Source organism: Scleropages formosus, chromosome 10, assembly GCF_900964775.1.
Source record: "Scleropages formosus chromosome 10, fSclFor1.1, whole genome shotgun sequence".
Classification (NCBI taxonomy): Eukaryota; Metazoa; Chordata; class Actinopteri; order Osteoglossiformes; family Osteoglossidae; genus Scleropages; species Scleropages formosus.
Window position 1 is genome coordinate 29,341,829 of NC_041815.1, and position 12,126 is coordinate 29,353,954.

The following is a 12,126-nucleotide window of genomic DNA, read 5'->3' on the forward strand; positions in this document are numbered from 1 at the left end:
TACAGATGTTAGTGCGCTCCTGAAACTGAAGGCATCGTTATAATTCAGTGGAAATGCAAGCAGCCAGGTGCTTTAACCAGGGAAGTAAACAGTGCAGCAAACACCGTTTTTACCGTGCTTAATGACACTGTCACGGGGGAAAATCCCAAGGGCTCGCACACGCGACAGACGCACTCGGCCGAACTCAGTGGATTCCCGTAATAACGACTCCGAGAAGGAGCAGCAGCTTCTGAAGGATGGAGACGCGGGGGAGATGAGCAGAGGGGAAAGCGAGGGAGAGAGAGGGAGAAGGAGAGAAAGAACAGGGCTCGTCTCTCCACATGGAAGGTCTCACCTGGTCCAGTCTCTCTCCCGCTCTCTGTCTCTCCTTCTCTCCTCTTTCTCTTCTTTCTCCCCCCTTTTCTCTCTCGTCTTTTTCCCTTTTTCCAGCCTCTCTTCTTTCACTCCCTCCTCTCTTTTCATCCTCCTCTCGCATCCTTTTTTCATTGTTTTTCCTGCTCTTTCTCCCTCTTCTCTCTCCTCTCTCTGCTCTCCTTCCTCTCCATCTCTCACGTCTTTCTGCTTCCCCCTCTGTCTCCTTTTCTCCCCTTTCCCTCCTTTCTCTCTGCCTCCAATCTCCGCTCTTCCTCCCTCCTCTCTTCTTTTTCCCTCTTCCCAGTCTCCCCCTCTCTGTCCATCTCTCTTTCTCTCTCTCCCCTCTTTCAGTGTCAGTTTAGCGTGGCTTACGAGCATGACAAATTCAGACACGCTCACAGGGCAAAGCCGTGTTTCAACATTTCTACCCTTTCTCTCTCTCTTATTTTCCCTCTTTTTCTCGTCTTCTCTTTCTCCCTCCCTCTATCCTCTCTCTCTCTCTCTCTCTCCCTCTCCCTCACACCCTCCCTCTCCATCTCACATACCCTCCACTCTCTCTCTCTCTCTCTCTCTCTCTCTCAGCCCCCCCACCCCCACCCCCCTCTCTCTGGACTCTGCAGATCCAGCAGTCAGGATGGGTTGTTGAATCTCTCCGTCTCGGCGCCTCTCCGTCTCCATCCTCCATGTCCGTCCACAGTTTTCTCTCAAAATGAGGATTATGATCATTAGTATTTGCCGGCAGATTCCGCTCCTCTTCACTGTCTTCTGGGGACCGACGATGGGGGCTTTTCCGAGCAGCGTTCAGATCGGTGAGTCATTCAGCCGTTGAGCCGTCGCTCCTCAAGTCCTCAAGTCCTCAAGTCCGTGAGTCCGCGAGTCCATCATCAGTCCGTCACGTCCATCCGGTCCTCACTCGTGTCACGGATCAGTTTTCGGGGCGCGACAAATTGTCGGGGATCCGCGCCGCGGGGCTTCATTTTTAATAAGTGCTTCCTTCTTCTTTTTTTCTACTTTTACTTTATTCCCTCGCAGCTCTTCGTTCGTCACTCTGGATCTAAAGGAGACGCGCCGAGTTTCCGCGGTTCTCTCTATTATTATTATTATTATTATTATTATTATTATTATTATTATTATTATTATTATTGTATTTCTCTCTCGGTGTCACTGCGGGCTCCTTCCTGAGACCTTCGCCATGTCCCTCTTTTATTTCTCTTTTATTTGTGTTTTTTCCCTCTTTCCGTGCCGTCATTCACTCATCAATGTTTCAGCGTCTCTCCGTCTTTCACATGTGAAGCACTGCAGCATCTCCTCCTCGTGCCCTCCTCAGCATCTCCTGCTCATCCTCAGCTTCCTCTCCTCATCTCGTCCTCGGCATCTCCTCCTCGTGCCCTCCTCAGCATCCTGCCCTCGCCCCGACAGGCAGCCCAGCACCTCCCGCTCATCCTCAGCATCCTCTCCTCCTTGGGTTCCGCATGAACTTTCCCGAATCCTTCTCTCCATCCCTCCATTCAGCTGAACGTGAAGCCCGTCGCTTGCTTCTTTTCCCGTTTGCCCTTCTCCTCCCTTGTCTTTCCACCCTCTCCAGAGGGTGATGCTGAGCTCTTAGTGATGTATGTAATATACGAATGTACAATGTATCCACCCCCTGCATCATTCACCCCCTGCTGATGCTGCTCCTTGACCGCAGATCTGCTCATCAACTTCATGCGTTCAGTGCGTTCGGGGCATTAAACGTGTTATTTGTGCCAAACGTGCTGTGCCGGGTTCCATGCACGACTTCGCGGGGCTGTCCTGCGCCTCACATTTCCTGGTCGAACCCACAGCGACAAAAAGCACCGTGTTTAATACGCAAGAAAACATGTTAACAAACCAAGGACTTTGCGCATTTGCATCTTTTTGAGTGAAATTTGTCTGTGAAGCGAATCGTCGGATCCAATTATTGAAGAAATGACAAATATTTGTCTGTTATTGACCGAAATCCACGTGAGTGAGAGATTGACGCCTTTCTCAATATATCAAATCTTCTTCTTTCTCCACCCCCCCCCCCCCACCGCTTCACCCTCCCCCCTCTGCAGGGGGACTTTTCATCAGGAACACGGATCAGGAGTACACAGCCTTCCGACTGGCCATCTTCCTGCACAACACCAGCCCCAACGCCACAGAAGCACCTTTCAACCTCGTCCCCCATGTGGACAACATCGAGACGGCCAACAGCTTCGCCGTCACCAACGCCTGTGAGTCAAAGTCCTGCTGCAGGCTACGGGTGCAAGGGCAAAGGGTGAAGGTGAAAGATGAGACAAAGAGAAAGAGCTTCCTCTAGTCCCCAGTGTGTGTGTGCGTGTGTGTGTGTGTGTGTGTGTGTGGGGGGGGGGGGGGGGGGGCGAGGTTTGCGAAACCCACCCTTTCCCCACTATCCATCACGTCTTCCCAAGGTCCTTCTTCACCAATAAAGGCATTTTGCTGATCTTCAGGAGAACCTTCTCGTAGGTTTTCATATAAATTCCAAGGGAGGCCTGTTTTGCCAGTGAAAATGCATTTTTTGCTCAGAGAAGGGATGTGTGTGTGTGTGTGTGTGTGTGTGTGTGTGTGTGTGTGTGTGTGTGTGTGTGTGTGTGTGTGTGTCTGGCTGCCCCTCCATGCAGGGGGTAATTTCCTCCCTGTTGCCCGTTTGAAAGCCGCAGCTGGTCGGCTCTATTCCCTCTTCTGTACCGCAATGTCTGTGCGTGCTCGTGCATGTGTGTGTGCGCGTGTGCGCGTGTGTGTGTGTGTGGACATTGCTCCAGGGGTCACACTGTGACGTCCTGCCGGCAGTCGGCAGCTCCAAAACACAAAACGCACGGGCAGCAGGGGCTGTGGTGGCTGAGGAGCCGGATCAGCGACAGAAAGCTGAAGGTTCGGGTCCAGCAGGGGAGCTGCTGTTGGACTCAAGAGCGACAGACCTGTTTTCAGCAAATCGTTTGAGGGAAACGTTAAAAGATGCGAACGGAAGGCACAAATTAATAACGTCGTGCAGCTGGTTGGAATGACTGTGATGCGTTTGGGGTCGGGACCCCCGTTCTGCTACCTGCCTGTAGAGCTGTAGATGCTCTGGCCTCCGTGTTGAGTTCATTAGAGGAATTTCACTCCTCCTGAAGGCACCTTTTTGTGCAACAAGGAGCTCATATGTGAAACATTCATATTTTTCCCTTTTTCCCCACCGGTTCCATCTCCAGAGGCAATGAGTGAAAGGCAGAGCAATTTTTCATATTTCTTCAACGGTGTGTAAAATCAATATCTAAATTAAGCGGCGAACGCGCACGCGGACCGCGGCCTGGCAATGCGACGCTCCACCCGAGGACCCCTTTGCGGCGCGAGAAGGACGATCGGTCCGCTCGTGATTTGTGTTCCGTCCGGGAGCCGAGCGCCGTTCGATTAACGATTCCATTTCTCGTCACGTGCTGCACATTTTTACATTTTCCCACGGTCGGCGCCGGCCCCGATGAGGCCTCTTCTGTTTGCCGCTAATGGGTTTTTTCCTTTATCTGGCGCCGAATAATCCGTGCCGGCGCAGGTTGCTCGGCGCTGCGATGGTATCCCACGAGGCTGCGGCACCCGCAGACTGCGACGTGTTTTCCACGTAGAAATCAAGGTGCCCGATCGGCTTGTCCGGTGAAGCCGCGACCAGTTTGATGCCAGAGAGCTGTTGGGAGGAGCTGTTTCCTTGCGTTAAGCATGAACGTTGCGTGTCTTCATCACACTCATCCACCCCATCGTGCTGAGTGGGTCTTTCAGTCCTGTGGGGGCCTGTGAGACAGTTGACGAGGGCTGATCGCCAGGGCAATAGGTGAGAGAGGAGGCGATGGGCTTTTCCTTCACACAGACACACACACACACACAGGCCTGATTAGCATGCCAACCTCACGCAATGAATATTCATGGAAGGTCAGTGTTAAATGTGCAGAGGGCTGTTAGTGCGGCTTTTCCTGTCTGTCCGTCTCCATCCTGCGTCCTCTGTCCTCGGTGGACCGGTTCCATTTCCTGATGGACTGGGGTGCGACTGTGTCTGGGGGTCGCAGGGTTCCTCCAGAGGTCGCACGGTTTGCCCTCTACACACAGCAGCCGGTGCCCCCCCCCCCCCGCTTCCCCTTTCCCGGGCGGCAAGGCAGCTGGAGTCAAGTCAATCAGATTGAATTGCGAGACCCGATCGGTGGAGATAACCCCCCACCGGGGGCCTGGCTGATTGCAGCCATCCGGGAACAAAGACGTTCGTCCCACCTTCGGTCCCCCAGGGTCTGCGGCCGGGCGGGTTCACAACAGGCCGCTTAGTCACTGGGTCTCTTCCTGCAGCAACTCGATGTCCTCCACCGCTACTTAAAATCGCGCATCCAAGCGGACGGGAGGTCAAACACACCGGTGCTGCTGTAGGATGCGTTTGGCGGAGTGTTTATCTCTCGACCGGCCTCCGGACGGAACGACAGAGTTGGGTTTCCCTGCAACCTTCATGGCGGAGTCGCACGAGGTCGGACTCGGGGCGGAAAACGCAGTAAAACCACATTGTCCGCGTGACTTACTCTCGCTGTAAGAGACACAGAGTGTTTGGAGGAGGAAACGGAGTCAGTAAACGTCTGAAGCGCCCGAGGATCCCTCTGCCCTCTCCCCTGGCTGCGCCGCTCGGCGCCGGCATCTCATTTCAGGACAATTGCGGGAAAATGACTCTGAGGGGCGGGGTCAAACGATCCGCCGCAAGACGGATGAGAGCGGAGCCGAGCTTTCGTTCTCAAAACAAATATGCTCCCGGTTCCGGGCCCCGGCTTTGCTCCGCCGTAAGACTCTGGAAATACTTGGATTTGCTGAAATGTTTATTCAAGGCTGAAGTTCCAAAACCACATTAGGTGACGGAAGTCAGTGAGCTCAGCAAATAGCATCGATACCATACCATACCATACCATACCATACCATACCATACCATACCATAGCATAGCACACCATAGCATCTGTGTCCCCAGATAAACACGTCTGCCGTGGCGACGGAACTCGTTCGGGAAAATTCGGGATGATCGTGGCGCTCGACCCTCATTATTATTACTGCAAATCTCTGCGGGGGGCAGAAATGAGCAAGATAAGAGCTACTATCCTTCATGGCCAGAGCATTAACTGTCAGAAGCAGGCGGTGCTCCACGGTGCTGGAGGAGTGTCAGCACAACAGATTAGTTCTGCGCTCACTCCCCGATCCCTTCCGCTCCCGCAATGTGTCCCCTGCATGTCCAATGTGTCCCTGCTGAGATGTGGTAACGAGGAACAAGCATGAAGCTGTTGCCTTCGCCGGGGTTCGAATCCCAGCTCCTGCTGCAGTGCTGTGATCAAGGCACTTGCTGTTTCCAGCTGCTTTGAAGATCCAATAAGGAAGCAAAATAAAGAGTAAAAAAGGGCTTTACTACAGTTCTCACCAGATGTACCCCATCACCTGCACGTTCACCTCGTTCCTTTCTCTACTCCTCAAACCTGCCTTATCTCCTCGTGCCAGACCTCCCCAGGTCTTCCTCACCCAACCCAAATTGAGTGGAATTTACCGGTAGCGCAGATACTTTGTTCTAGAAACTTCCACAGCAAGTCATATCACAGGCATTAAAGGAAAAACACGTAAAACAAAACCACATGGTGGCGAATATAATAAAGAATAATCATGGAGTAGTTAAGCGTAAAAGACATAATTACACTAACGAATAATCAATAATGCAATGATGAAAAGAAAATCGGAAAACACTACAGAGTGAAAAATAATTTTAAGATAATAAAAATGTAAAAAAAAATGAATTCACACCAAATGGATACGGTAAAAATGATCCTGCTGCGTAAAATGGGAAAGCAGTGTAAGCAGCACAACAGTGCGAGTCGCTTTGGAGAAGGAAGTCAGTGCAATAAACAGGTGTGCTGAGTGTGTGTCGGTGTGTGTGCGGCGCATTTATCGATTGATGCTGTGTTATTTTCCACAGTTAGGGTTCGCTGATAATAACACACGCGGCTTTTCATTGGCCACGTCTCCACCAATCAGCTTTCCGCTCTCCGCACGGCCCGCTTGGCTTGATCCGCCGCGTTATCCAAGCGGCAGGAGTTAATGGGAAGAGCAAACTTCCCGGCAGGAAGTCTTTGCTCTATAAATAGGGATTAGTCCGCACACGGTGCCAGGTGGGGAGCGTGAAGGTGGGCAACATACCTGGCACCATAAAAGACACACCTTGTGTGTGTGTGAGTGTGAGAGTCAAGGAGGCAGACATTCACTGCAGATTACTCATTTTGAGAATTATTATTATTATTATTATTATTATTATTATTATATACAGTACTATAATATTCTTCCTGCCCTCTAGTGTTTGGTTTCCATCACACTGTGTTGTGACGCAGCAGCTTCCTCTGCCTTTCATGCGTTTTACGGTTTTGCTCCGCTTCATACGCGCCGATGTTCCACCCACCACACTTTGTCCTTCAAGCTGCCAGCGCAGACGTGCCGAACGATGTTAAGCGCTGCGGCCCTGCTGACAAATTGCGCCGGTCAGCCGTGCGGGAGCGGAGCGGCGGGACCAGGAGGTGCGCTGACACGGGTGCTGTGTTAAGCAGCGTCGGACTTTGCGCAGTTGTGCGCGGCTGTGCTGAGCTGCAGGGAGCGCTCTTAAGTTATGAAGAACTGGGTCTGAACATATTGAGCTCAGAATGGCTCGGGCTTGATGTGTTAAGCAGCGTTGAGCTGTGTTGAGTTGTGAACAGCTGTGCTGAGCTGTGTTGGGCTGGGATGAACTCAGAATGATTGTGTCAAATTCTGCTGGGTGGTGTTGAGCAGCGTTGAGTTGTGAATAGCTGTGTTGAGCTATTTTGAGTTGTGAACAGCTGTGTTGAGTTGTGTTGAGTTGTGAACAGCTGTGTTGAGTTGTGAACAGCTGTGTTGGGCTGGGATGAACTCAGAATGATTGTGTCAAATTCTGCTGGGTGGTGTTGAGCAGCGTTGAGTTGTGAACAGCTGTGTTGAGCTGTGCTGGGCTGAGATGAACTCTGGTTGTGTCTAATTCTGCTGGGTTGTGTTGAGTTGCCCTGAGCTGTGCTGGCCTTGGGACAACAGGGTGTTTTACCACTGACCTGTGCTGAGCTGTGATGCACTATAACAGTTAAGCTTCGTTGAACTTGAAGTGGCCTGTACTGAGCTGTGTTGAGATATATGGAATTATTGTGAACTTCAAATAACTGTTTTTTGTTGCGTTCAGCACTACTGAACTACATGCACTTGTGTCTCGTCCTGCTGAGTTGTGCTGAGGCGACCTGGACTCTAAAAGGGTACATTTTCCTCTGTTGAGCTGTATTAGGTACAGTTTTCTCGAGTTTTGCTGAGCTGTTATGAGCTATGAACAACTATGTCTTGTTGGAGCTGTGCTGAACTATGAGCAGTTGTGTTTGGCCCAGTTTGAGCTGTGCTGCACTATGTTGTGTTGTGATTCGTTGTGTTGTACTACGTTGAGCTATGCTGGTTGCAGTAAACTGAGTTGAGCTGAGCTGAGTTGAGCTGAGTTGAGTTGAACTCCAACTTGCATTGTCTCGCTACGCTGAAATACCAAAGTTCTACCATGTCTTACTTGTTTCTTCAAGTGTCGAAAGACAGTCGTCATGTATCTGATACTTCGGCTTTACCACAGCTGAAGGGTTCAGGTTATGATTATGGTGAGGACTAGCGCTTTGGGCTAGTTTGAAAGAAATGGGCCTAAATTCAACACAAATTCTATTGATTAAGGTGCTGAGTTTACAGTTGGAGTTTTTGTTTGGCATTTGGTCTCAGCTCATACAGCGTGAAGTGCTGATGCTGCGTGTCTAGCTTTTAACGGCTGGTATAAGGAGAACCTGGTTTATTGCATCGCGGTGAGAGTGGATACCAGTGAGGTGTGTGAGATCTCTGAGCTCCTTAACCACATACTGTTATGAGAACAAACTGCAACTGAGACCCGCAGTGTCCTTTTACAATATCTTTATCAGAATCAATTTACAAATGGGTTAGTAGAGCTGCTTGGCTTTCCCTCCCAATTTCATTGGCTGGTGAAGGCCACACCCCCCCCCGTGCCGAAAGGGATCATGACCCCGGTGTTGAATCTACAAAGTGGGTGTGTCCTAACGGCTTAGCACAAACACACACACACACACGCATTAAAAATGTATGTTCTGAGCTCTCTGTCACAGAGCAACGGCCTCATCGGGTGTCCAGCCCCCTGATAGAAGAAAGGATCAGCTTTGGGCGCTTACTCTGGATACCATACCATACCAGAGTGAAATAGGGTGTCGTGCTGCCGTGCTTTAGAGAGGGTGCAGGCGTCCACGCCGGGTGTTTACACGACGGCTTCCGCTCCTATAAAAAGAAAAAAAAGCTGCATTTTCAAAGTGGCACAAAGCGGCGAAAACGAAAACAGTGATCGGTTTGCTGCCAAACGAATTCGGTGCGATGATTTAAATTTGCACATATTTTTACAAGTACATGTTACACCTCTGTGTGGCATCTCGCGGCGCATACCTGATTAATTTAAGTCCGTTGCAGAGCACATCCACCCACAGCGCTGACACACTTCCTAAAGTTCATGTGGAAATAATCGCGTTAGATCCGTCTCGCTGCGCAAACGCCTCGACTACATGCAGCGTGGCTTTTAGTGTGTGTGCCAGTTGATTGCAATAATCGATCGTTCGTTCGTTCATTCATTCATTCATTCATTCATCCATTCATCCATCCATCCGTTCATTCATTCAATAAGTAAAACTGCTCTCATAACATAATAAGCCATGAATTTCATTGCACTTGAAATGAATGGGGTGGCAGGTTGTGGAGGGCTGTTGCTTTGTAATAAGAAGGTCCAGGGTTCGAATCCCCCTCCTCCTGCAATAGCTGTGATTCAGGTACTTACCTTGAACTGACGCAGGAAGAATAACCCGCTGCATAAACGGGTAAATCGCTGTAAACTTATTAGACACTGTGTGTTGCTTTTGAGAGATAACGAAGTGAAATAAAAGATTTAACTTCTACGATTATTAATAGAAAAGAGAGATTTTGCATCTCGGGACAATAAGCAGCAGCGATACGATGGAGCTCAGAGAAAGTAGAGAGATGCGCAGAGATACGGCTCCAGGAGATACCATCGCTCTCCTCGTCTTCACACGCGGCAGATGGGCTCCATTAGAGTCCGACGTCGGCAGTGTGTGATCTTCGGGGGGAAAGCGGCGCTAAACGCAAAGTACCGTCTCCAACCCCCCCAACCCCCCACCAGCCGCAGATCGGTGTGTCCTTGACGGCACCTGGGGAGGCCGCTCTCTGTGTGTTTGCGTTCACCAATCAGCCTGAAAACTGGCTCCCAACTGCGGGGTGGGGGGGGATCTGGCAAAGGTACGCCGCCCCCCCCCCCCCGCCCACGCCGCCAGTCTGAGTGAGACGCCACACTCTCTTCCCTCCACTGGGCCCTCAGTCCATGTGCGTTTCTCTCCTCTTAATGCTGCGCTTGTTCAGTTTGGCGGTGAAAACTGAGAGCGTTTTGTTGAGCACAGCGATTTGTACACCACTCACTTCCAAAGGCTCCCCTTCCTGAACCTCCTCCCGTTCCTCTCCTTCTTATTCTCTCCTCCTCCTCCTTCTCCTTTCTCTCATTCTTCTCTTCCTTGTTCTCCTTATTCTCCTTCCTGCTTTTTCTCCCCTTCTTCTTCTTCTTCTTCTCCTTCTTCTCTTTCCTCGTGTTCCTCTCCTCTTCTCCTTCTTATTCTCTCCTTCTCCTCCTCCTTCTCCTTTCCCTCATTCTTCTCCTCCTTCTTCTCCTTCTTCTTCTCCTTCTCTTCTTTCCTCCTGTTCTTCTCTTCTTCTCCTTCTCCTCCTTCTGCTCCACCCCTTATTTTTTTGTTTATCGGCCGTTTTTCTCCACTTTCAGTGTTTGGTCTGAATACCAATATTCTCGCAATCACCGCAGCAGGGTAACTTTTACCGTGTTTATACTGGGTACGTACCTTCATCGAGAGAACTCCAGCAGGAGCGGGGATTCTTACGTTTGCGTTCTTTTATTTATTTATCCCCGCTTCTCTATTCGCCTTGTTTTATTTTGCTTTATTCCCATTTATTGCTGCTGCTCAGTTAATGTGGCACCAAATGAGCCATGGAGAGAGCAGAGAGTTGATTGGTGGAGAGCAAGCCAATGAAAGGCTGCCGATATTATTGCTGTATTGAAGCCCAAGTGCGGAAAATGAAACTGTATCAAGAATTGAACACATGTCGACTCATTTAGCGGATGCATTTCTCCAAAGAGATTTACAGTGTTTGTACACTGAGCTACTTACACTGATTTACTCAGTAGGGTAACTTTTACTGTATTAGTTCAGGGTTAGTACCTTGATCAAGGGCACTTAAGTAGGAGGTGGGGTTTGAACCTGGACCCAAGGGTGGCAGCCCAAGGACTTCTAGTGTACGCGGTGATGGTCCTAACCGCTCCGCCCCCTGCTGGACTGTTCCTGCTCCTCGTGGACACAAACATCCTGTAAAATTTTGAGCATCACATTCAGCGGTTGTGTACGAAAACGACGTGGGAGGGGTGGTGGGTAAGCGGTTTGCAGTGAGCGCCGCAGCCGCCTGTTGCAAAACCCTGAGGAAGAGGGGACACCGCAGTGCTGACGCCCCTCTCGACCCCGCGCTCGGTGGAAACCCATGGGCCGCCTTTCCTCCCCGCTCTCCCGCACCGGCGCAGCCAAAGAGCAGCGAAGGCACCGCAAACAATGAATTATGTATCTGAGGGAGAAAAGGCCAGGAGATCCGTATCGCGGCGAGACGTGCGGCGTATTTTCCGGCACGATGTAAAATAAGGGTCTGGAGCGCTCGCTCTCCCTCGCTCGCCCGCTCCCTCCACCTGGCTCTCTCTCGGTTCCTGCCGAGCGTCTTTCCTGGGTTAATGAGGCGGACGTACGACCCCCGTGGATCGCTGGGCGGACTCCGTACTGGGGGCAGGGGCTGGGGGCGTGGAGCATCCTTCTGCTAATAACCAAAGAGCAGTGCATCATGGGAGGACTATGACAGTCGGTCTTTTATAAGAGATCAGTTCCAATGTGCAACAGGACGGTCCCTGTGACCTCGACGACCCCAAGAGGAAGGTTGGTGCAAACCACACGTAAACGGACGCAGAACCCCGTTCAAAGTTACATTTTCCCAATAATTTTTTAGCCCCCCCACGAAAAAATAGTAAGTTTCTTCACTTATTGTCTGGGACTTGGGGGGTAAAAGTGGTTTCAAAGTTAAAAACAAGTGGGATTACAAACAAACCTTGTGTGTGTGTGTGTGTGTGTGTGTGTGTGTGTGTCTTCCCAGCTGTGTTTGTAAGATGAAGACTAAGATGCTGCGTTTCTTAGGAAATCACCCTCTCTGTCCAGTAGGACTTGTCTCCTCCTGGCTGTGTGTGACCTCCCAGGGCTGCTGTCAGACCCTCCTGTGACCCTTAGTGAGCAGCACTGATTTCTCCAAGGCACCAGGCAACAAACAAACCTTTTAGACACAATTTCTGTGGAGCCTTGAAAAGATGTCATTCATCATATGGAATGATGTGAAATATGTTTACCGCAGTGAGTTATAGGTTCATATCGAGCCGCTGCAGTCGAGTTTTTCACCTTGCTGGACTTCCTGTGTCTGCGCAGGCGCTTGGTGCAGCTCCCCCTGTGACTCGCCGCTGCACCTCGAACCCGGGTCGCACTGGAAACTAAATGGGCTGTGAAAATGCGTCAGGTGTGAGTCAAAGTGTGCACCCCCAC

The 12,126-nt window shown here is 50.7% G+C and overlaps 1 protein-coding gene across 3 annotated transcripts in view; it reads left to right on the plus strand.

Annotated features, from left to right (window-relative positions):
• The first annotated feature begins 988 nt into the window (after positions 1-988).
• LOC108932417 (glutamate receptor 4) overlaps positions 989-12,126 on the plus strand; it is a 59,063-nt gene continuing 47,925 nt past the window's right edge. For all 3 annotated transcript variants that reach the window (XM_018748805.2, XM_018748806.2, XM_018748804.2), the window contains exons 1-2: positions 989-1,163; positions 2,430-2,588. In XM_018748805.2, the coding sequence (XP_018604321.2) occupies positions 1,064-1,163; positions 2,430-2,588 (259 nt within the window). In that variant the 5' untranslated portion in view covers positions 989-1,063. The remainder of the gene's footprint in view (positions 1,164-2,429; positions 2,589-12,126) is intronic.